General features: G+C 43.5%; 1 protein-coding gene across 3 annotated transcripts; it reads right to left on the bottom strand.

Annotated features, from left to right (window-relative positions):
* Positions 1 to 248: 248 nt before the first annotated feature.
* Positions 249 to 23,829, bottom strand: LOC123726203 (uncharacterized). 3 transcript variants are annotated; one of them, XM_082959936.1, is made up of 8 exons: positions 23,203 to 23,829; positions 14,095 to 14,200; positions 13,816 to 13,887; positions 13,587 to 13,679; positions 13,297 to 13,496; positions 7,755 to 7,956; positions 7,567 to 7,620; positions 249 to 5,280 (listed from the first exon to the last, which is right to left on the bottom strand). In XM_082959936.1, exons 1-8 carry the CDS (start codon positions 23,220 to 23,222, stop codon positions 3,304 to 3,306), a joined length of 2,724 nt encoding a protein of 907 aa, XP_082816062.1. In that variant the 5' UTR covers positions 23,223 to 23,829; the 3' UTR covers positions 249 to 3,303. The 3 variants fall into 3 exon arrangements, with proteins under 3 accessions (XP_082816062.1, XP_082816064.1, XP_082816063.1); XM_082959938.1 differs by having other exon boundaries at positions 7,836 to 7,956; XM_082959937.1 differs by lacking the exon at positions 23,203 to 23,829 and adding an exon at positions 19,999 to 20,209.
* Positions 23,830 to 26,046: the final 2,217 nt, after the last annotated feature.

Below are 26,046 nucleotides of genomic sequence, written 5' to 3'. Positions count from 1 at the left end.
CGGTTGTCAAGTTCTGTGAGGTATAAGAATTCCTTTGTGTGGTCTATGAAAACTCTCTCTCGATACTGTGGCCATGAGGAGAGGATCTCCTCATAGGAATTTACGACCTCTTCTGACCACAGCAGACTGGGTGTAGGAGACAGAGGGAGATGGTGCAGAGGTAGTAGGATGGTGCTCTCAGTGTCCAAAGAGGGCAACATCATGACAACATACATAATTCATGCAGACAAAAACGAGAACCTGTAAAATACAGAAACATTGAGTGTCTTTATTTTCCATACATTCCCCAGACATTTCAATCTGGTAGAGGTAAACCCAACTAAAGATAGCTGTTCATGAGAGGTTGGCAATTGGACAGAGCACTAAATGAAGGTTCAGAAAGCAATACCAGTAGCTCATGTGAAATCGAGAGATTTGCATTGTTTAACACAATCCCCCTCAAAATAAGACCAAAGTCTCAAATCCATTACATGATTGGAGTAAATTGCATACATTCAAGGCATTGTTACTTTAAAGTGACTAGAATAAATACACAGAGAAATGATTGTTGTGTGGACATTTCACTATTACATACTTTATGGATTTTTTCCACAGTTTATTTTTACAAAATTCTTAAGTATGTAATAGTGAAATGTACAGGCATAATGTCAGGAGAAAAAAAACATACCAGATATAGGCTAGGGCAACAAAAACACTAACTGCTCGACCCAGTTGCATACAGTATAGGTATCTTTTCATTATTCATCACTAGTTAACCTATGGGGAGAGTTAATGTTATCTGTACTGTACATTCAAATTCAATTCCAAGGCAATTTATTTCAGTACACTTACAACTGACAGAAATTCTCTCATTCCAAGGTGACCCAAATTAACCTATTTGTGCAACTTATCTACTACTCCAACACTACTTGCTATGAGATTAGTCCTCAAGTAAGAGTTCACAGTGACAAGCAACTGAAACCTCACAGTATTAGAGATATAAAAGAGGTATAGAAAAGTGCATATTTCTATCGGTGAAATGTAAACCTGCATAAGACCCATTTACAGTAATATGCAAACAATGTGCATTTTGATTAAAAGTTTGACCAAACAAACCAGAAAATCATTTTAAAAACACCATTCAATATGAACTTATTTGTCACTTTATAACACAGGTTCCCAGTTCGCTAGTTGATCCTTGAAGAAAAATGGCAAATACACAGTAGTAACTACAGTAGGTAATGACAAAAAAATGTTTGTGTAGAACATTTAATTTATGTTATCTGTTTACAGATTCAAACCCCAAACAGAAAAAAGTTAAGAATAGTTGCCAGGATACACTCAAAAATATTTGTCCATCTTGCCATATTGTCCATTACAAGGTGTACCAAACATGTTCTTTCCAAAATGCTCCATGATAATCAATATTAATTAACTTCTTAATTACAAAAATAACATTATTCAAGAATTAGAGGTATTATTTCTGTTGTGTTACATTTCATGACATGACTCAGCCCTCAAAGCTCAACCCTTGGTGTGCAGGTTTCTGTTCCGACTCATTGTTCAATCATGTCAACTTGGATGACAATCGCCTAACGGGGCAGCAGGCAGCCTAGTGGTTGGAGCGTTGGCCCTGTAACCGAAAGGTTGCTAGATCGAATCCCTGAGCTGACAAGGTAAAAGAAATGTGTCATTCTGCCCTGAACAAGGCAGTTAATGCACTGTTCCTAGGCTGTCATTGTAAATAAGAAAGTGTTCTTAACCTGTTGGGGTGTAGGGGGCAGTATTTTCACAGCCGGATGAAAAACGTACCCAAATTAAACTGGTTACTACTCTGGCCCAGAAACTAGAATATGCATATTATTAGTAGATTTGGATAGAAAACACTTAAGTTTCTAAAACTGTTTGAATGGTGTCTGAGTATAACAGAACTCATATGGCAGGCAAAAACCTGAGAAAAATCCAACCAGGAAGTGGAAAGTCTGGGAATTGTAGTTCTTTTGATTCTCTATCAAAACTACAGTTTCTGTGGGGTCACGTTGCACTTCCTAAGGCTTCCATTGGCTGTCAACAGCCTTCAGAAAGTTCTTTCAGCATTCTCCTGTCACTGGGCAGATAATAGGAGCTCAGTCAATCAGTGGACTGCCTGTGGACAAAGGGATTGGATATGCGCAATCCCGCGAGCGAGCCGTTCGTTCTTTTTCTTCTTGAATGAATATGCCATTGTCCGGTTGGAATATTATCGCCATTTTACGTTAAAAATACCATAAAGATTGATTTTAAACAGCGTTTGACATGCTTCTAAGTACGGTAATGGAACATTTTGACTTTGTCTCTGGTACCGCGCTCGCGCGTTATGCCTTTGGATAAGAAATCTGTACGCACAAACAAAACAGAGGTATTTGGACATAAATATGGATTATTTTGATCAAAAACAACATTTCTTGTGGAAGAAGCAGTCCTGGGAGTGCATTCTGACGAACATCAGCAAAGGTAAGAGAATATTTATAAAACTAATTCTGAGTTTAGGTGACCCCAAACTTGGCAGGTGTCTGTATAGCTTGCTGTGATAGCGAGCTATGTACTCAGAATATTGAAAAATGTGCTTTCTCCGTAAAGCTATTTTAAAATCTGACACAGCGGTTGCATCCAGGAGTAGTCTATCTATAAGACTTTAAATAATTGTTATATATTTTGTCAACGTTTATGATGAGTATTTTTGTAAATTGATGTCCACAATCACCAGACGTTTTGGTGGGAATACATTTTCTGAACATCAGGCGCCAATGTAAAATGCTGTTTTTGGATATAAATATGAACTTTACCGAACAAAACATACATGTATTGTGCAACAATGTCCTAGGAGTGTCATCTGATGAAAATCGTCAAAGGTTAGTGCTTCATTTAGCTGTGTTTTGGGTTTTATTGACACATGTCCTTGCTTGGAAAATGGCTGTGTGATTATTTTTGTCTATGTACTCTCCTAACATAATCTAATGTTTTGCTTTCGCTGTAAAGCCTTTTTGAAATCGGACAATGTGGTTACGTCAAGGAGAAGTGCATCTTTAAAATGGTGTAAAATAGTTGTATGTTTGAGAAAGTTGAATTATGACATTTTGAATTTGCCGCCCTGATATTTCACTGGCTGTGTGCCGCAGGTGGCCACGTAGCCCATAGAAGTTAACTGACTTGCCTAGTTAAGTAAAGGTTAAATATAAAAAAACATTACGGTAAGAGATCCTGCACAAACAGGACTGATAATGAGATGTAGAAGGCACTGTTTACCTACCGATTGTTCACCAAATACATTTTTTGCACTATTGGTTAGAGCCTGTAAGTAAGCATTTCAGTGTAAGGTCTACACCTGTTGTATTCAGCACACGTGACAAATAAACTTTGATTTGATTTGTTCAGCATGTCTATAACTGTTAAGTGAAGCCATTGGAATTGGATGTCTTCCCCCTTCAGTGACTCCCTGTAGAGCAGCAGCCTCTCGGTGGTGTGAGGGGGCAGCCGGCTCCTCTTGGCCCTGACGATGCAGGACGCCATGGGGAAAAGCCGGTCAAAGCCCCCTGATGTGGCTGGCACAGCCAGCAGCCTCCTGGCTGTCCTCTGGAGCTGGGGAAACCGTGAGGCATCTCTCCAAAAGACCTGGGTAGAGCAGTCCCCATGCAGCACAGGCTCTGATAAGTACTGGTCCAGTTCAGACAGCTTTATGGTCTTGGCCGCAGGCTGGAGGAAACTGAAGATGGACTTGCGCTTGAGGTTGACGCTGCAACTGTTAGAGCTGGAGGCCTCAGAGTCCTCCTGGCTGTCTTCACCCTCTTTCTGCTTCACAAATGGGTTCCAGGAATCCATGTCGGTGACCGACGCCTCAACCAGCGTTCGGACCTGAAACTTGGAGGGGGCGGCCAGTGTGGAGGTGTCCCCCTCCTGCTTGGCGTTGTCGAAGGGCTGGAGCTTAATGCGGGGGTCCAGCACCGTGACAAGGATCAGGTCCCTCTGCAGGATGCGGGGCTGGAAGTGTGTGTGCAGGCCAGATCGGAGCCCCTTGGAGAAGTGGCTGTAGTTGGTGGGGCGGGTCTCCAAGGTCCTGTCCAGGCCGATCAGAGAGGGAATGATGAGGGAGAAGGTGACAGCGTCGCTCTGCAGCACCTGGATGGCCTCCTCGAAGGGCTCCAGCAGGCCGATGATGTCCACCACCTGCTCTCGCTTGGCCCTCACCATTGGCGGGGAGCTGGACAAGTCCTTGGCTTCAATGCAGGCCTGAGAAAGCAGGGTCATGACCGAGCCCCACACCACCTCCAGCACCATCCGCCGCATCGACACAAAGGTGGAATTCCAGTGACCACTGTCGGGTGAGGGGGTCAATGACATGCCACACTCCTTCAGCAACACCTCGTTCCAGTAGGCGCTGCGGTGGAAGAAGGCCACCACGTTGTGCACCTGTGACAGCAGGTTCTCCACAACACGAGACTTTTTCAGAGCCTCCTTGATCACCAGCTGCAGCATGTTGGCAATGCAGCCCACACGGGTGCCAAACTGGATCTCTGAGAAGTCCTCTGTGGGCATCTGGTCGCCCAGGAAGGCCAGCATCTCCTCCTCGTTTGGGTCGCCTCGCTGAGACGAGCACATGATCCTATAGTCGCAGAAGAGGTCATAGGCAGCAATGGTGTGCTTGGCCTCGTTGGTGATGATGTAACCCAGGTTGTTGGGAAACAGGCCGTAACTCAGCAGAACAGCCTCCAGCTCCCGAGCCACGGCCACGTTCAAGTTCTTGTGGCCGATGTGGCGGAAGGCCACGGTGGGCCGGTGGATGTGCCAGTCGTCATCCAAGAAGTGCAGCTGCACGGCGACAATGGGGTCGGCATAGGGGCTGGCCCAAAGGTCCAGGGTGGCGTGGATCACAGAATTTCCTGCGCTGGCCGCCAGGCAGGTCTTCAGGTTGCGGATCAGATGGGGCTTGATGGCCTTCTCCACATCATCGTACAGCCGGAGGCCCACGGCACGCTGGGACAGCCTCTGATACTGGGGGCCGATCACAGACATGAACCTCCTGAAGCCTGATCCCTCGACGAAGCTGAGGGGAAGCATGTCCTCTGATATCATTCGCAGTACGGCTTCTGTGATGCTCTTCTGACGCGACTGGTGGGTTGTGGGGACACCGCTAGAGCAGGGGCTGTTGGAGTCCCTCTTGGCTGAGACAGGTGGAGACACCACCATCTTTGGCCTGGCTAGGTGAGAGTCCTTTTTTGGCCTAATTTTTTGAGTGAGGGCCATAGCCTCTCTATATTGCCTCATCTACAGAGAACAAAGAGAATGGGTGAAACGGTTTGAATGTTTCAAGATTATACTGTGAAGAAATTCTCAAGTGTCTCCACTTGGTTATAATAATACAGTGCATTTGAAAAGTATTCAGACCCACTGACTTTTAACATTTCTTTACATAACAGTCTTATTCTGAAATGGATTAAATAGTTGTTTTCCTCATCTACACACAATACTCCATAATGACAAAGCAAAAACAGGGTTTTAGAAATATGTAAAAAAATAAAAAAATATGAAATATCATATTTATATAAGGATTCAGACCCTTTAATCAGTACTTTATTGAAGCACCTTTGGCAGCAATTACAGCCTCTGAAGTCTTCTTGGGTATGAATCTACAAGCTCGGCACACCTGTATTTGGGGAGTTTCTCCCGTTCTTCACTGCAGATCCTTTCACGCTGTCAGGTTGGATGGAGAGCGTTGCTGCACAGCAATTTTCAGGTCTCTCCAGAGATGTTTGATCGGGTTCAAGTCCGGGCTTTCGCTGGGCCACACAAGGACATCAAGAGACTTGTCCCGAAGCCACTCCTGCGTTGTCTTGGCTGTGTGCTTAGGGTGGTTGTCCTGTTGGAAGGAGAATCTTTTCCCCAGTCTGAAATCCTGAGCTCTCTGGAGCAGGTTGTCATCAAGGATCTCTGTACTTTGCTCCGTTCATCTTTCCCTCGATCCTGACTAGTCTCCCAGTCCCTGCCGCTGAAAAACATCCCCACAGCATGATGCTGCCACCACCATGCTTCACCGTAGGGATGGGGCCAGGTTTCTTCCAGACGTAACGCTTGGCATTCAGGTCAAAGAGTTCAATCTTGGTTTCACCAGACCAGAGAATCTCATTTCTCCTGGTCAGAGTCCTTTAGGTGCCTTTTGGCAAACTCCATACGGGCTGTCATGTGTATTTTACTGAGTAGCGGCTTCCGTCTGGCCACTCTACTATAAAAAGGTCTAATTGGCGGAGTGCTGTAGAGATGGTTGTCCTTCTGGAAGGTTCTCCCATCTCCACAGAAGAACTCTGGAGCTCTGTCAGAGTGACCATCGGGTTCTTGGTCACCTCCCTGACCAAGGCCGTTCTTTCTCGATTGCTCAGTTTGGCCGGGCGGCCAGCTCTAAGAAGAGTCTTGGTGATTCTAAACTTCTTCCATTTAAGAATGATGCAGGACACTGTGTTCTTGGGGACCTTCAATGCTGCAGACATTTTTTTGTACACTTCCCCAGATCTGTGCCTTGACACAATCCTGTCTCATAGCGCTACGGACAATTCCTTTGACCTCATGGCTTGGTTTTTGCTCTGACATGCACTGCCAACTGTGGGACCTTATTTAGACAGGTGTGCATCTTTCTAAATCATTTCCAATCAATTGAATTTACCACAGGTGGACTCCAATCAAGTCATAGAAACATCAAGGATGATTAATGGAAACAGGAAGCACCTGAGCTTAATTTCAAGTCTCATAGCAAAGGGTCTGAATACTTATGTAAATGAGGTATGTTTTTATTTTTTTAATACATTTGCCAAAATTTCTAGCAACCTGTTTTTGCTTTGTCATTAAGGGGTATTGTGTGTAGATTGATGAGGGGGAAAAAAATAATTGAATCAATTTTAGAATAAGGCTGTAACGGAACAAAATGTGGAAAAAGGGAAAGGGTCTGAATACTTTCCGAATGCACTGTAATTATACCTGATAGGAGGATAACAGAACACGGGACATATCACTTCTGTTTGTCTCCCACAGACATACACTGAGTGTACAAAACATTAAGGACACCTGCTCTTCCCATGACAGATTGATGTGAAAGCTGTGATCCCATACTGATGTCAATAGTTAAATCCACTTCAAAATCAGTGTAGATGGAGGGGAAAGACAGGCTAAAGAAAGTTTTTTTAAGCCTTGAGACAATTGAGACACGGATTGTGTAGGTGTGCCATTCAGAGGGTGAATGGGCAAGATTTTTTTTTTTAAGTGCCTTTGAACCAGGTATGGCAATAGGCGCACTGGTTTGTTTCAAGAACCGCAACGCTGCTGGGTTTCCCCATATGCATCTACAAATGGTCCACCAACCAAACGACATCCAGCCAACTTAACAACTGTGGGAAGCATTGGAGTCAACATGGGCCAGTAACCCTGTGGAACGCTTTCGACATCTTGTAGAGTCCATGCACTGATGAATTGAGGCGGTTCGGGGGGGGGGGGGGGGGGGGGCAAATGGGGGGTGTTGGTGAGGTTGTGCAAATAGAGTAACAGTCAAGGACATCGCATTCTTACCACCTCTGGAGGTTCAGGCTCCGAGTCTAAAACAACATCAAAACGGAAATCCACCTGCAAGCAAAGATAACCTAGGTTAATCAAACATCCACTATATTCAAAACGCAACACTTTACCTTGTGTACACTAAAAGCATATACAGGCACCTGTTTTTTTTGGTTTAAATGTGAGAAACACAAATGGCTAACCTCTCCCTGTTCCAAAGTAATGGGTGATGGGTTAGTTGAACCATGGTGCTTGTTAGTATGTGAAGAATTCACAGGGCTGACCTCGCCCTGCTCCAGAGTAGTGGGTAGTAGTGGGCTCCCGTCATTGTCCATAACATATGCTCCCATCTCTACTTTACGTTTGATGGTTGAGTTCCAGTGGTTTTTCACGGCATTGTCAGTCCTGTCAGAGGTAGAAATGTACAAATTCTGCTAGGTCAACATAGGATCTGAATGTGACCCATTTCATTGCATGTGGCAGGGTTTGATATTATGATGATTAACCATGACCCACGTGCCAGTAAAAACATCTGGCCCAGTTGATCACCACATCCACTGGCTCCATCAACATGTTCAGCGCATTTTGGCTGTTCAGTCAGATTTCTGTGCACTGCTGCGATCTTCCATTGGAAACTACTGGGGCAGCATCGGATTCAGCACCACATTGTCGAGAGCACATGCATAAAAGTCTGTCTATTTGAGCAATATGATAGGCTGTTCATTCAAGCACCACCAAGAGTCACAACTTCTTCTTGAAAATCAGAGCACAGCATAACTAGTCAAATATTAGACTTAGCTAAAATTATTAACTGTTATTAATTTATATTACGCAGCTTTTAATACATACCATATTTTTTTATTTATTTTTATTTCACCTTTATTTAACCAGGTAGGCAAGTTGAGAACAAGTTCTCATTTACAATTGCGACCTGGCCAAGATAAAGCAAAGCAGTTCGACAACATACAAAAACACAGAGTTACACATGGAGTAAAACAACATACAATCAATGATGCAGTAGAAGAAAAAAATAAATAAGACTATATACAATGTGAGCAAATGATGTGAGATAAGGGAGGTAAAGGCAAAAAAATGCCATGGTGGCAAAGTAAATAAAGTATAGCAAGAAAAACACTGGAATGGTAGATTTGTAGTTTGAAGAAAGTTCAAAGATAAAATATAAATAATATGGTGAAAAGGAGCAAAATAAATAAAATAAATAAATACAGTAGGGGAAGAGGTAGTAGTTTGGGCTAAATTATAGATGGGCTATGTACAGGTGCAGTGATCTGTGAGCTGCTCTGACAGCTGGTGCTTAAAGCTAGTGAGGGAGATAAGTGTTTCCAGTTTCAGAGATTTTTGTAGTTCGTTCCAGTCATTGGCAGCAGAGAACTGGAAGGAGAGACGACCAAAGGAGGAGTTGGCTTTAGGGGTGACCAGAGAGATATACCTGCTGGAGCGCGTGCTACAGGTGGGTGCTGCTATGGTGACCAGTGAGCGGAGATAAGGGGGGACTTTACCTAGCAGAGTCTTGTAGATGACCTGGAGCCAATGTGTTTGGCGACGATTATGAAGCGAAGGCCAGCCAACGAGAGCGTACAGGTCGCAGTGGTGGGTAGTATATGGGGCTTTGGTGACAAAACGGATGGCACTGTGATAGACTGCATCCAGCTTGTTGAGTAGGGTATTGGAAGCTATTTTGTAAATGACATCGCCGAAGTCGAGGATTGGTAGGATGGTCAGTTTTACGAGGGTATGTTTGGCAGCATGAGTGAAGGATGCTTTGTTGCGAAATAGGAAGCCAATTCGAGATTTCACTTTGGATTGGAGATGATTGATGTGAGTCTGGAAGGAGAGTTTACAGTCTAACCAGACACCTAGGTATTTGTAGTTGTCCACAAATTCTAAGTTAGAACCGTCCAGAGAAGTGATGCTGGACAGGCGGGCAGGTGCAGGCAGCGATCGGTTGAAGAGCATGCATTTAGTTTTACTTGTGTTTAAGAGCAGTTGGAGACCACGGAAGGAGAGTTGAATGGCATTGAAGCTCGTCTGGAGGGTTGTTAACACAGTGTCCAAAGAAGGGCCAGAAGTGTACAGAATGGTGTCGTCTGCGTAGAGGTGGATCAGAGATTCACCAGCAGCAAGAGCGACATCATTTATGTATACAGAGAAAAGAGTTGGCCCAAGAATTGAACCCTGTGGTACCCCCATAGAGACTGCCAGAGGTCCAGACAGTAGGCCCTCTGATTTGACACACTGAACTCTGTCAGAGAAGTAGTTGGTGAACCAGGCGACGCAATCGTTTGAGAAACCAAGGCTACTGAGTCTGCCGATGAGGATGTGGTGATTAACAGAGTCAAAAGCTTTGGCCAGGTCAATGAATACGGCAGCACAGTATTGTTTCTTATCGATGGCGGTTACGATGTCGTTTAGGACCTTGAGCGTGGCTGAGGTGCACCCATGACCAGCTCTGAAACCAGATTGCATAGCGGAGAGGGTGCGGTGGGATTCGAAATGGTCGGTAATCTGTTTGTTGACTTGGCTTTCGAAGACCTTAGAAAGGCAGGGTAGGATGGATATAGGTCTGTAGCAATTAGGGTCAAGAGTGTCACCTCCTTTGAAGAGGGGGATGACAGCAGCTGCTTTCCAATCTATGGGAATCTCAGATGACACGAAAGAGAGGTTGAACAGGCTAGTAATAGGGGTTGCAATAATTTCGGCAGATAATTTTAGAAAGAAAGGGTCCAGATTGTCAAGCCCAGCTGATTTGTAGGGGTCCAGATTTTGCAGCTCTTTCAGAACATCAGTTGAATGGATTTGGGAGAAGGAGAAATGGGGGAGGCTTGGGCGAGTAGCTGTGGGGGGTGCAGTGCTGTTGAATGCAGTAGGGGTAGTTAGGTGGAAAGCATGGCCAGCCGTAGAAAAATGCTTATTGAAATTCTCAATTATAGTGGGCTTATCGGTGGTGACAGAGTTTCCTATCCTCAGTGCAGTGGGCAGTTGGGAGGAGGTGTTCTTATTCTCCATGGACTTTACAATGTCCCAGAACTTTTTAGAGTTGGAGTTGCACGAAGCGAATTTCTGTTTGAAAAAGCTAGCCTTGGCGTTTCTAACTGCCTGTGTGTATTGGTTTCTAACTTCCCTAAAAAGTTGCATATCGCGGGGGCAGTTCGATGCTAATGCAGAACGCCACAGGATATTTTTGTGTTGGTTAAGGGCAGTCAGGTCTGGGGAGAACCAAGGGCTATATCTGTTCCTGGTTCTAAATTTCTTGAAAGGGGCATGCTTATTTAAGATGGAGAGGAAGGCATTTTAAAAAAAATAACCAGGCATCCTCTACTGACGGGATGAGGTCAATATCCTTCCAGGATACCAGGGCCAGGTCGATTAGAAAGGCTTGCTCGTTGAAATGTTTCAGGGAGCGTTTGACAGTGATGAGTGGAGGTCGTTTGACCGCTGACCCATTACGGGTGCAGGCAATGAGGCAGTGATCGCTGAGATCTTGGTTGAAAACAGCAGAGGTGTATTTAGAGGGCACGTTGGTTAGGATGATATCTATGAGGGTGCCAGTGTTTGCGGCTTTGGGGTTGTACCTGGTGGGTTCATTAATAATTTGTGTGAGATTGAGGGCATCAAGCTTGGATTGTAGGATGGCTGGGGTGTTAAGCATGTCCCAGTTTAGGTCACCTAGTAGCACGAGCTCTGAAGATAGATGGGGGGCAATCAGTTCACATATGGTGTCCGGAGCACAACTAGGGGCCGAGGGGGGTCTATAGCAGGCGGCAACGGTGAGAGACTTGTTTTTGGAGAGGTGGATTTTTAAAAGTAGAAGTTCAAATTGTTTGGGTACAGACCTGGATAGCAGGACAGAACTCTGCAGGCTCTCTCTGCAGTAGATTGCAACACCGCCCCCTTTGGTCGTTCTATCTTGTCTGAAAACGTTGTAGTTAGGGATGAAGATTTCAGAGTTTTTGGTGGACTTCCTAAGCCAAGATTCAGACACAGCTAGGACATCCGGGTTGGCGGAGTGTGCTAAAGCAGTGAATAAAACAAACTTAGGGAGGAGGCTTCTAATGTTAACATGCATGAAACCAAGGTTATTACGGTTACAGAAGTCATCAAAAGAGAGCGCCTGGGGAGTAGGAGTGGAGCCAGGCACTGCAGGGCCTGGATTCACCTCTACATCCCCAGAGGAGCAGAGAAGAATAAGTATGAGGGTACGGCTAAAAGCTATAAGAATTGGTCGTCTGTGACGTCCAGAATAGAGAGAAAAAGGAGCAGGTTTCTGGGGGCGATAAAATAGCTTCAAGGTATAATGTACAGACAAAGGTATGGTGGGATGTGAGTACAGAGGAGGTAAACCTAGGCATTTAGTGATAGTGAGAGAGATATTGTCTCTAGAAACATAATTGAAACCAGAAGATGTCATAGCATGTGTGGGTGGAGGAACTGAGAGGTTGGATATGGTATAATGAGCAGGGCTAGAGGCTCTACAGTGAAATAAGCCAATAAACCCTAACCAGAACAGCAATGGAGAAGGCATATTGACATTAAGGAGAGGCATGCTTAGCTGAGTGATCAAAGGGTCCAGTGAGATTCAGACAGCTAGCCGGGCCATAGGTAGCAAGCTGGTGGAAGATGGGAGGGAGGTCTGTTTTTAGCCAGCTCGTGCGTTTCCGTCTGTGGGTTAGTGGGGTTCCGTGTGGAAGGGGGGACCTGTCCAAGTTGGCAAAATAGTTAGTTATAGTGGCCCAAGAAAAGTGTCCGATAGACCTATTCAGATCGCAGCCGAAAAGACAGCTAACGATTAGCGGGCCGCAGATGGGCGATCAGGTTACGTCGCGACGGAGGGGCCAGTTGGATAACTCCCTCGGGCAGATAACGTCGGTGGTCCAGTCGTGAAGACCCGATGGGGCTCCGGATCGGCAGTAAAACGGGTCAGGATAGGTGAGTTGTAGCCCAGGAGACACTTCAGCTGGCTAGCTCAGGAATAGCCCAGGAGTGGCTGACGGAACTCTTCAGCTGGCTAGCTGGCTAGCTCCGTAATAATGTGTGTTAATTCCGTGACCGACGTTGCCAATAGTCACTCAGGTAGCAGCTAGTTAGCTGCAAGATCCAGGTGTAAATGTCCAGAGCCTGCGGTAGAAATCGGGGAAAGGAGAGAGAATAGGTCCGGTATGCTCTGGTCTGAGTCGCGCTGTACAAAAACTGGCGATAGCTTTTCGAGCTAATGGATAGCTGAGGACAGCTAACGGTGGCTAGCTGAACTTCAACGTTAGCCAGTGAAAATGGCTAACCTCTTGCTAGCTTCTGTTGTGGAATTCAGATGAGGTAAATAATACTTTCTTTTTTTAAATTGGTGAGGCGGGTTGCAGGAGAGTGCTTTGAGGTTGAGTTTTTAGAATTAAAAAAGAATATATATATATAAAAAGATAAGTGAAGAAAAAAAAAATGTAAATATATATATACACGGGACACGACAAGAGGAGGGTAGAGAACGTCTGAACTGCTACGCCATCTAGATTATCTAGATATTAAAAATGTTGCCTATTCGCAGTTTAATAATAGACACGCTAACCTATGGGCCCTGCATGACCCAAATGCAATTTAAACTACCCCAGGTCCAGGACAGTAGAAATATAGTTTGGGACAGTAGATTTTGGGTCAACTGACGTGACCCGGTCAACTATCCTGACGGGCCAGTGAGAAAAAAAGTTAATGCTGGACCCTGCTGTGGCAAATTACCTTCCAGGTAGCAGTTTGACAATCTCAGCCCAGCAGTTCCCCAGGACGCAGTGGGCTTTGTAGATGATCAGGTCCTCCTCTGGGGTCCATGAGGACTTCTTCACGTCTGGATTGAGGTGGTTGTGCCAGCGCTCCCTGCACTGCTTCCCCAGGCGGCCCTTCAGGTGCTTGGTCCCATATTTACTCACCAGCTCAATGACCTACAGAGATACAATGATGTAAGAAGGGGAAGGATAAATAATGGGCTGTGGAAATCATCTGTATAATGACATTGGCTTGTTGATGCTCACCTTGTCATCCTCCTCCTTGGTACAAGTACCCTTGATTATATCTGGATCCAGAGCCTTCATATAGCGGTGCATACATTGGTACTCTGTACGTCCCTAGAGGAAAGCAACTTTTGTAAGGTTTTACACAGATATGCTCTTATTCATAGTATCAATCCTAACAGGAAGAAAATAGAGGACTAAAATTATATTCTACAATTAAGCCTGTGCTATATCTGTCCCAAATACTCACTGGTAGGAAGCTGACGATAGTTTTCCAGTCACTTTTTCCAAAGTTGTGCACCAGGATCTTTAGATTATCATCCTACAAGTACAAGAGAAAGAACATACTACTGCACCTGCTAACTACAGAGCAGCTGCTACTATTCTCCTCATTCTTTATAACACTTTTACGTTAGTCAGGGCTGAGAGCCTCCGGTTAGTGTTTAGGTTACAGAGGACTATATACACAAGTATAGGAAGCCATTTTAGAGTTATGGGACAAGGCCTCAAGTCTAGATCAATCGCTCACCTCCTCATGAGTCCACTTCACTTTAACTTTACAACTCTCCCGCTGTTCCGCCACATCAGAGTCTGTGTCAACACACAGCATCCCGTCTCCATCGTCACTCTGCATGCTGCAAATAAACAAGAAGAAAAAGATGAGACCAGAGGAAGGCATAAAACTCTAGCACACCTGGATTCAATCTATTTTGATGTTTAAGTGAGACATGGGCTGCATTCCAAACACTTAAAAGACACACACACCCTATCCCCTCAGCCCTCAAATTAAGTGGACACTTTTGATGACGTCTGACGAGTATACACTTCCAGGGCAAGGGAGGAAGGAATCATTTTTAAATGGACCGCCCTTGCCTGGAAATTCATCACTCGTTCATCCCGCGATGACTGTTTTCAGCCACCGGTTGCTTTTGGGAGTTTTATATGTGCTACAGTCAATTATGATTGCATGTCTACTTATATTAACTATATAATTATTAATATACACCTACTGTATGATAGCTAGCAAATGAAGGAAAATGTTTCACTTTTACTATTTCCAAAAGCTAACCAAACAAAATCATCACTTTTACGAGATATGTTTGTGCCGTCATGTGCATTAGTAGCACAATTTCTAACCTTTGACAATAGTTTTTACTTACACTTGTATGTCGACTTATCCATATTGACGTTTTAAGTTTTGGCTGACTTATCTTAGTGGATGAACAATCATCGCGAATTTAATTATGATGCGTTTCACGCCCCGAAGTGAACAGAATTGTACACTCGCAAAACGAGGGCTGAGGGGCTTACGTTGCAAACTTCCCTTGCTTGGCTAATCATTTTGACCAATGACAAATATGGCTGCGGGGACTCCAAGGGCAAGTGGACGAGGGTGTGTATTTTATGAGTTTGAAACACAGCCATGGATGAGCCCCTCAATTACAAAGTTCCTTCACAGCTACTATCACCTACCAGTCATACCTGCTGCTTTATTGAGCTGAACCCATTTCATGTGAGCTGCCTTGTTCACACTGCAGGCCTTAATGCTCAAATCAGTTTTGCTTTTTAAATCTGTTTTGGGATACTGACTGACGAACAGCAAGTTACAAGTGACCAAATTGGACTTGTGTGTGTTCAGAGTGCAGTCGTTTGCTGACATGGCAAAGGTATTTGTCATTTAACAACGGTGATTGTGCAGAGTGTAGGCTGATTGGTGGTGGTGTTCCCGCTTCCTATCACTGAGAACTTAAGGTGACAATTCCTGCCACGGACGTTGCTTTAAATGTTCAAAATCATAGTGTAAGAACACTTTCAAAAGCCTCAAAAGATAAGAACTTTCAAAACTAGTCCATTTTGGCTAACCACAGCAGCCAACTAGCTAGCTGTTTCGATTTCTAGCACATTCACTAATTTGGTCATAAATTAACAACCTAGTTAGCTACCACTTCATGGTATTGTCAAAACTGTCAAAGTAGCTAGAAAGCAACAATATATGCCAAATAAGTTTAAAAACCATTAGAGGGCAAATCAATTAAATCAAAATGGATTTGAGTCACTTCAAACTGCCAATGTGAACAAGGCTTTATTAAGAGACGTCTTGACTTAAAATGGCAGTATATCCTCTCTACCACAAGGTCGGTACGCCCGTTTGGACATGTAGAACGCATGGTAATTTATAACGCTAGGCCTATTACCCATCCCTCACAGATGGTATGATGTCCCCAATGACGGTCGGTACTGTACAGCGCCGACATTCAGCCTGGGCCAGTCCACGACAAAGCGATAACTACACATGGTTGTTATAACGCGCCCCCCCCCCCCCCCCCAATAAAGTTTGGGAGGCTGATTCTGACAAAGTTGTCCCACTTCTGACAAAGTTCCAGGTCCATCAGCCAAAATTTAAAAGTAACCATCGCCTTAAAAAGCGCACCCTTTAACAATAGAATGGCTAGGCATGTTTACCTTTTAAAATGCTATTTGGACTAAATAAAAATAAAATACTGCAGCTGCCCTACCTCGTGCATCTAGCTTTGTATTGTAATTTTGTAACATACATGTCCTTCAAACTGTGTAACAAGTTTCCTTAGAGTTCACAGACAATATCCATTTCTTGAAATGCATTGTTGGTTAAGGGCTTGTAAGTAAGCATTTAACTTGTTATGGATAGGGGGCAGTATTTTCACGGCCGGAAAAAAAACGTACCCGATTTAATCTGGTTATTACTCCTGCTGTAACGTGACACTTTCTAATGCTCCCATAGGCTCTCAGAAGGCGGCAGAACGTTGAATGATGACTCTGCTGTCTCTGGCTGAAAAACAGTAGCGCATTTGGTAAGTGGTCGATCTGAGAACAATGAGACTGGCGCGCGCGTGCACGAGACGACTCCATGTTTACATTTTCAGTCTTTGAACGAAAACAACGACTCCCAGTCGGAATATTATCGCTTTTTTACGAGAAAAATCGCATAAAAATTGATTTTAAACAGCGTTTGACATGCTTCGAAGTACGGTAATTGAATATTTTGATTTTTTTTGTCACGATACGCGCCGGGCGCGTCACCCTTCTTTACCCTTCGGATAGTGTCTTGAACGCACGAACAAAACGCCGCTATTTGGATATAACTATGGATTATTTGGAACCAAACCAACATTTGTTGTTGAAGTAGAGTCCTGGGAGTGCATTCTCACGAAGAACAGCAAAGGTAATCCAATTTTTCTTATAGTAAATCTGAGTTTGGTGAGTACCAAACTTGGTGGGTGTCAAAATAGCTAGCCTGTGATGGCCGGGCTATCTACTCAGAATATTGCAAAATGTGCTTTCACCGAAAAGCTATTTTAAAATCGGACACCACGATTGCATAAAGGAGTTCTGTATCTATAATTCTTTAAATAATTGTTATGTTTTTGTGAACGTTTATCGTGAGTAATTTAGTAAATTCACCGGAAGTGTTTGGTGGGAATGCTAGTTCTGAACGTCACATGCTAATGTAAAAAGCTGTTTTTTTATATAAATATGAACTTGATTGAACAAAACATGCATGTATTGTATAACATAATGTCCTAGGAGTGTCATCTGATGAAGATCAAAGGTTAGTGCTGCATTTAGCTGTGGTTTTGGTTTTTGTGACATTATATGCTAGCTTGAAAAATGGGTGTCTGATTATTTCTGGCTGGGTACTCTCCTGACATAATCTAATGTTTTGCTTTCGTTGTAAAGCCTTTTTGAAATCGGACAGTGTGGTTAGATAAAGGAGAGTCTTGTCTTTAAAATGGTGTACAATAGTCATACGTTTGAAAAATTGAAGTTTTTGGATTTTCGAGGAGTTTGTATTTCGCGCCACGCCCTATCATTGGATATTGGAGCGGTGTTCCGCTAGCGGAACGTCTAGATGTAAGAGGTTAACCTCTCTAGGGAAGGTGGGACGAAATCGTCCCCGAAATCGTCCCTACGTAACAGCCAGTGGAATCCTGTGGCGCGTTATTCAAATACCTTAGAAATGCTATTACTTCAATTTCTCAACTCCTCTATGCACTCGCTATGTCCGATTTTAAAATAGCTTTTCGGTGAAAGCACATTTTGCAATATTCTAAGTAGATAGCCCGGCATCACAGGGCTAGCTATTTAGACACCCAGCAAGTTTAGCCCTCACCAAAGTCTGATTTACTATAAGAAAAATGTTATTACCTTTGCTGTTCTTTGTCAGAATGCACTCCCAGGACTTCTACTTCAATAACAAATGTTGGTTTGGTTCAAAATAATCCATAGTTATATCCAAATAGCGGCGTTTTGTTCGTGCGTTCAAGACACTATCCGAAAGGGTAAAGAAGGGTGACGTGCCCGACGCGTTTCGTGACAAAAAAATTCTAAATATTCCATTACCGTACTTCGAAGCATGTCAACTGCCGTTTAAAATCCATTTTTATGCCATTTTTCTCGTAAAAAAGCGATAATATTCCGACCGGGAATCTGTGTTTTAGCTCAAAGAGAGAGAAAATAAAAATATGGTGTCACCCCGTGCACGCGCCTCAGTCTGATGGTCCTCTGATAGACCACTTACCAAAGGCGCTAATGTTTTTCAGCCAGGGGCTGGAATTACATCATTCAGCTTTTTCCCGGGTTCTGAGAGCCTATGGGAGCCGTAGGAAGTGTCACGTTACAGCAAAGATCCTAAGTTTTCAATAAACAGAGCCAAGAAGCCCAAGGAATGGTCAGAGAGGGCGCTTCCTGTACAGAATCTTCACAGGTTTTTGCCTGCCATATGAGTTCTGTTATACTCACAGACACCATTCAAACAGTTTTAGAAACTTTAGGGTGTTTTCTATCCAAAGCCAATAATTATATGCATATTCTAGTTTCTGGGCAGTAGTAATAACCAGATTAAATCGGGTACGTTTTTTATCCGGCCGTGTAAATACTGCCCCCTAGCCCTAACAGGTTAACAGTAAGGTCTACTGCACCTGTTGTATTCGGCGCATGTGACTAAATCAAATTTGCTTTGATTTGAAGCCCACCTACTGTATCAGTCTTGTAAACAATGTAGTTAACGTTACACGGAACCCAACCCAAACAGGCTGCGCATGTGCGCCATCGTGCATAAATGTATTTTTTGCCCCTACACCAAACGCGATCACCACATGCAGATTAAAATATCAAAACAAACTCTGAACCAATGACATTAATTTGGGGACAGGTCAAAAAGCATTAAACATGTATGGCAATTTAGCTAGTTAGCTTGCACTTGCTAGCTAATTTGTCCTATTTAGCTACCTTGCTGTTGCTAGCTAATTTGTACCGCCAATTAATCCACACATAAAACGGCCAACCGAGTAGTTTCTCGTCATCTCTCCTCCTTCCAGGCTTTTTCATCTTTGAATTTATATGGTGATTGGCATCTAAACATTACCACGACTATCGCAAAACAGTTCAGTTCGTCTTTCAATCACCCTAGTGGGTATAACCAATGAGGAGATGGCACGTGGGTACCTGCTTCTATAAACCAATGAGGAGATGGGAGAGGCAGGACTTTCAGGCGATCTGCATCAGAAATAGAAAGGAGTTCTATTTTAGCCCTAGGCAACCAGACGCACCCGAGGAGTGTGGGTGCAATAATTGAATAACATGGATTTCTAAATTTATTTTGCGACGCTCGCGCACGCGACGTGTCCGTTCTGGTCAGCATGTTAGCTCGCTGGCTAATCAAAAAACTACTGCCACTAGCGATAAAGCCAATCTTCAATTTATAGATACACCAATCAATGACATATGCACAATGCTAACTAAGTGGAATTGTGATTAGTAAATTGTTGCATACATGACAGAAAAACGTCCAATTGACTGCAACTGGTGGTGAAGAAGCCGGTAATGTTAGCTGATTTGGCCAGCTAACGTTAGCAAACAACTACCTGGCGGCTGCCACTCTACTCTTTATTTTACTCTTATTATTCTTACCTAGCAATGCGGACGCCTAGTCACTTTACCCTACCTTCATGTACATATCTACCTCAAGTACCGCTGCACATTGAGCTGGTACTCCCTGTAAATAGTATAGCTCCATTATTTTGTATTTTATTGCTCGTGTTAGTTATTATTTAGTTTAACTCTACGTCGTTGGAAAAGGTTCGTAAGCAAGCATTTCATTGTAAAGTCTATACCAGTTGTATTCTGTGCATGTGATAAATACAATTTGATTTGCTGGCAACAATAACAACGGCTTCTAAACGAGCAATTCACTGTTACTGAACAGTTAGCTGGCTAACGTTACCGAGCAAGCTCCCAGCTCACAACCAAAATGCACACGAAGTCCCCTGAAAATAAAACGACAGAGTACAAAAGCCGTAATCTTTTCTGGAATGCAGTGCCAGGTTCCTTGAATAAACTGAAGTGCGTGGCTCCTTTTCACAACTGTATGCAAAAATATGGCCGATTGGCTTACCCGCACGACCACCAGGACATTTCCCCTCGCTTCTCCAGCAATCCTCCAAAACCCAACTGTTGCGGCCTTGCCTCACATAACAGTCCTGTCTGTTCAATCGACACTGAACTCTAACCGCAACAAACGACTTTAAGTTACAAGAATGTGCAAGTAAAGTAGCTAGACTATAGAAAACGACTCCACAACTCATGCGCTTCAATATCTGTCTCGAGCCCTGTGCATCTTCTTGTGCAGATTTTCCCGGGCAAGGGGGGTATGCAGAAGGGTACGTTCAAGACCATCAACGCTGCGCATTCTTCTTCTGTGATATCATGGCGGTCCGCAAACAAACGTTTAAAGTGCATGCGGCCACCTACGTTTATTTTATTTTATTTCAACTTTATCTAACCGGGTAGGCCAATTGATAAGTTCTCATTTACAACTGCGACCTGGCCAAGATAAAACAAAGCAGTGTGACAAAAACAACAACACAGAGTTACACATGGGATAGACAAACATACAGTCAATAACACAATAGAAAGATCTATATACAGTGTGTGCAAATGTAGTAAGATTAGGGAGGTAAGGCAATAAATAGGCCATAGTGGCGAAATAATTCCTATTTAGCATTAACACTGGAGTGATAAATGTGCAGATGATGATGTGCAAGTAGAGATACTGGGGTGCAAAAGAGCAACAACAACAAAAATAACAATATGGGGATGAGTTAGATGGGTGGGCTATTTACAGATGGGCTGTGTACAGGTGCAGTGATCGGTAAGCTGCTCAGACAGCTGATGCTTATAGTTAGTGAAGGAGATATAAGTCTCCAGCTTCAGTGACTTTTGCAATTCGTTCCAGTCATTGGCAGCAGAGAACTGGAAGGAAAGGCGGCCAAATGGGGTGTTGGCTTTGGGGATGACCAGTGAAATATACCTGCTGGAGCGCGTGCTACGGGTGGGTGTTGCTATGGTGACAAGTGAGCTGAGATAAGGCGGGGCTTTACCTTGCAAAGACTTATAGATGACCTGGAGCCAGTGGGTTTGACGACGAATATTTAGTGAGGGCCAGCCAAAGAGAGCGTTCAGGTCGCAGTGGTGGGTAGTATACGGGGCTTTAGTGACAAATCGGATGGCACTGTGATAGACTACATCCAATTTGCTGAGTAGAGTGTTGGAGGCTATTTTGTAAATGACAATGCCGAAGTCAAGGATCGGTAGGATAGTCAGCTTTATGAGGGTATGTTTGGCAGCATGAGTGAAGGAGGCTTTGTTGCGAATAGGCCGATTCTAGATTTAATTTTGGATTGGAGATGCTTAATGTGAGTCTGGAAGGAGAGTTTGCAGTCTAACCAGACACCTAGGTATTTGTAGTTGTCCACATATTCTAAATCAGAACTGTCCAGAGTAGTGATGCTAGTCGGGCGGGCGGGTGCGAGCAGCGATCGGTTGAAGAGCATGCATTTAATAGCAGATGGAGGCCACGGAAGGAGTGTTGTATGGCATTGAAGCTCGTTTGGAGTTTTTAACACAGTGTCCAAAGAAGGGACAGATGTATACAGAATGGTGTCGTCTGCGTAGAGGTGGATCAGAGAATCAACCGCAGCAAGAGCGACATCGTTGATATATACAGAGAAAAGAGTCAGGCCCGAGAATTGAACCCTGTGGCACCACCATAGAGACTGCCAGAAGTCCGGACACAGGCCCTCCGATTTGACACACTGAACTCTGTCTGAGAAGTAGTTGGTGAAGAAGGCGAGGCAGTCATTTGAGAAAGGCAGGCTACTGAGTCTGCCGATAAGAATGCGGTGATTGACAAAGTCGAAAGCCTTGGCCAGGTCGATGAAGACGGCTGCACAGTACTGTCTTTTATCGATGGTGGTTATGATATTGTTTAGTACCTTGAGCGTGGCTGAGGTGCACCCGTGACCAGCTCGGAAACCAGATTGCATAGCGGAGAAGTTACGGTGGGATTCGAAATGTTCGGTGATCTGTTTGTTAACTTGGCTTTCAAAGACTTTAGAAAGGCAGGGCAGGATGGATATAGGTCTGTAACAGTTTGGGTCTAGAGGGTCTCCCCCTTGAAGACGGGGATGACCACGGCAGCTTTCCAATCTTTAGGGATCTCAGACGATACGAAATAGAGGTTGAACAGGCTAGTAATAGGGGTTGCAACAATTGCGGCAGATAATTTCAGAAAGAGAGGGTCCAGATTGTCTAGCCCGGCTGATTTTGTAGGGGACCAGATTTTGCAGCTCTTTCAGAACATCAGCTATCTGGATTTGGGTGACGGAGAAGGGGGGGGGGGGGGCTTGGGCAGGTTGCTGCTGGCCGGAGTAGGGGTAGCCAGGTGGAAAGCATGGCCAGCTATAATAACACAATAAGACACAATTCCCAGAAAATAGCCTTTATAAATTACGTCGAGATTCCATTTTAATTCGCTCTAACTTTAGGGAAAAAGGATTATTCAATAAATCCAGCAACTCCTCTCATACTGGGAAGAAAAAAAATAAAACACATTTCCAGGCCTGTTGGGGATCTTATCCCGATATCGGGATTCATTGTCAAGAGACCAGGGCGGGAAATTCAAAAACTGCAAGAATCTAATAATTTCAATTTCTCAAACAATCAACTATTTCTCACAATTTGAAAGATAAACATCTCCTAAATCCAACCACATTGTCCGATTTCAAAGAGGCTTTACGGCGAAAGCATAAAGTTAGGTTATGTTAGGAGAGTACATTGAAAATAGCTGTGTGTAATGTTTTGTCAATTCAAAGACAGGCGTCACCATAAGCGGATAACCAGCTAGAATTATGCACCAACCTTTGACAATCTTCCTCAGATGACACTCCTAAGACATTATGTTACACAATACATGCATTTTTTGTTCCATCAAGTTCATATTTATATCCAAAAACAGCATTTTACCGAAGCGGTGAAAATCTGATTTTTTTTTTCTCTCAAATGCTTCCGGTGAACAACGTTACAAATCACAAAATTACTATTCGATAACATTGGTAAATTATATTATTGTCATTCAAATATTCATAGTTTAACATTTCGTAAATGCTACTGCAATGCCAGATTTCAAAATAACTTTACTGGGAAATCACAATTTGCAATAAACCGGGTGCTGTGCTAAGAACAATAGGCTAGGCTATACAGGTTAGCACCATCTTGTACCCATGTAATATCAAAATTACTATTGTCAATATTCCCTTACCTTTGATTCTCTTCATCCATTGGCAATTCCACGCATCCCAGGTCCACTGCAAATGTGGTTTCTTTCAACAAAGTTCATAATTGATGTCCAAATAACTCCAAGTTGTTCCATGTTGTTAGCGCTTCGGTAGGCTACTAAAAAGTAGCGCGGGGGGGTGGGGGGGGGGGGGAGTCACGGCGAAAAGTAAAAAAATAATCTATTTACATTGTTCAAACATGTCAAACGTTGTTTAGCATCAATCTTTAGAGCCATTTTTAACGTGAAACATCAGTAATGTTTCAACCCGACCTCTCCTGTGTCTTGAAAAACGTCTTTGAAAAATGTATCGCATCACATGATTGCGCAGGTGCAGCCAATAATGAAGTGAAGACATCCCAGGGAGGTCAACTTCTCTTCCTTGCCATCCGGTCTCTGTTCATCATAGACGCTTCAAACAACTTTATAAAGATCGTTGACATCTAGTGGAAGCCGTAGGAGTTGCGAAATGAATCCTTTCTCACTATGGTATCTATAAAACAATGACACTAAATAGTACAGTCACAAAATTCAAAAAATTTTTGATCTATTTTTCACAGGTTTTTGCCTGCAATATGAGTTTTGTTATACTTACAGACACCATTCAAACTGTTTTAGAAAATTCAGAGTGTTTTCTATCCGAATGTGTTAATAATATGCATATCCTAGCTTCTGAGTTGGTGTAGGAGGCAGTTAAAAATGGGCACATATTTTTTTCAAAATTTCTCAATACTGCCCCCGAGCCCCAACAGAGGGAAGTGTTATTTCAAATGTATTAGTACCCAGACGGAGAAAATCCAATACGCGTTATATAGTTACATCGTTAGGGTAAGTTAACCAAAAGCGGACACACTCCAATCGGTTTCTAAGACAATTCCCCAGACATTGTAGACAGTTTAATAATGCTTAAACCTCATCTTTATCAAATTATCCATTAAAGACACCAACTCAAAACCTACGTACATCTACGTATGGGTAGTTTAAATTGTATCTAATTATATTCCCAGTATTACTTCATCAAATCTCTAGTAATCGATTATACACACATACAATTTATCATATTTTCATATATTCACAGAATCCATATAAAACGTAAGAAATTCTTAGGTACTCACGAGAACCATTCAATTTCCCTCTTCAAGGACTAGTCCATAGCTACGAAGCAGCTCTCCAAACATACTCTCAGCAGAACAAAAAAAATAAACTTTTGTTTACCGGACAATGACCATGGGATCCTCAACGGTTCTCTTACCTCCCAGAAACCACGGCAAAACCAAGCCTCTCAGGAACTATAGACCTTCCGCTGCTTTCTAAAATATCATCCCGCTCTCAATACCACTCCGTGATATTCTATGATGGGCAGTGAAGGAACGGAACCCCGAGATAACGTTATATCAAAGCTTATTATCCAAACTTCAATCATCTGATTAAGCATATTTCTATATGTTACTATTCAAACATCAGATTAAGACTCATTTCCATATTCACACAGCTCTCATATCACAGTCACACAATGCTATATTCTCAAACATACCTAATCAATTAGTTGTTTTTCAACAATATTTTAACCTGCAGGAATATTTTCTCATTTCTATCTCATGGTTAGTTCTTAGGAAAATGCAAGTCATACATTTGCATCTTTCAATACTTCTAAAATGGGGTACGGGTTTAAAATAATTACAGGTTTAAAACAAGTACAGGTGCACCTTACTATCTTATCCTATATCATAAATGGTCTTAACTAGTTCACACAGATTCCGGATGTTTTAACATTAAATGGCCAAAACCAGTTCACACAGATGCTAGATATTTAACGCTAAATTACCAAACCCAGGGCATACCTGGCTAGCACATTTAAAATAATTGGAATTCACCACTTCTGAGGATCACTTAGACGGTCTCACAGACACTTTTCAGAATGAGGTCCTTCTTCCAATAGGGTTTCACCAGGTACCGTTCTTCACATAGAACCCACAGTCACCGTGGCCCCACAGCCCTACAGACCGCACCAATCCCTACTGTGATCAATTCAGTGTCAGGACGGCTGTAGGTCGCCCGCAACCGACCAATGATAGGTTTCTTTGAGTCGACTAACTCTCAGATCATCCTCCACTGACTCGGCCCTGTTTACGCCTTCACACACAGGAATACACACTCAGAGCCTAAAAACTCAACTTCGCGTGTTTCGCTCACCTCTTTATAGACCCATGGGGCGGTGCACAATTGGCCCAGCGTCGTCCGAGTTAGGGGGGTTTGGCCAGCCGGGATGTCCTTGTTCCATCGTGCTCTAGCGACTCCTGTGGCAGGCCAGGCGCATGCACGCTGACACGGTAGCCAGGTGTACGGTGTTTCCTCCGACACATTGGTGCGGCTGGCTTCCGGGTTAAGCGAGCATTGTGTCAAGAAGCAGTGCGGCTTGGCGGGATCGTGTTTCGTGTTTCGGAGGACGTGTGGCTCTCGACCTTCGCCTCTCCCGATTCCGTATGGAAGTTGCAGCGATTAGTAACTACCAATTGGATATCACGAAATTGGGGAGAAAAAGGGGTAAAAAAAACACAAAAATAAAGAAATAATTTTTTTTTTTTTTATAATTTTGCTACATAAGATCGATATGATCCAGTCGGTCACAATGTTCAGTTTTGTCACACAACACAATGCCACAGATGTCTCACGTGTCTCACGTTTCAATCAGTGACGTCACTCGCTCTGAGACTTGAAGTAGGCTTTCCCCTTGCATTGCAAGGGCCGTGGCTTTTGTGGCGCGATGGGTAACGATGCTTTGTGGGGTGTCAGTTGTTGATGTGTGCAAGGGTCCCTGGTTCGAGCCCA

Source organism: Salmo salar, chromosome 13, assembly GCF_965601325.2.
Source record: "Salmo salar chromosome 13, fSalSal1, whole genome shotgun sequence".
Lineage (NCBI taxonomy): Eukaryota > Metazoa > Chordata > Actinopteri > Salmoniformes > Salmonidae > Salmo > Salmo salar.
The sequence above is the reverse complement of the archived record's forward strand: the minus strand, read 5'-3'. Positions and strand labels throughout refer to the sequence as shown.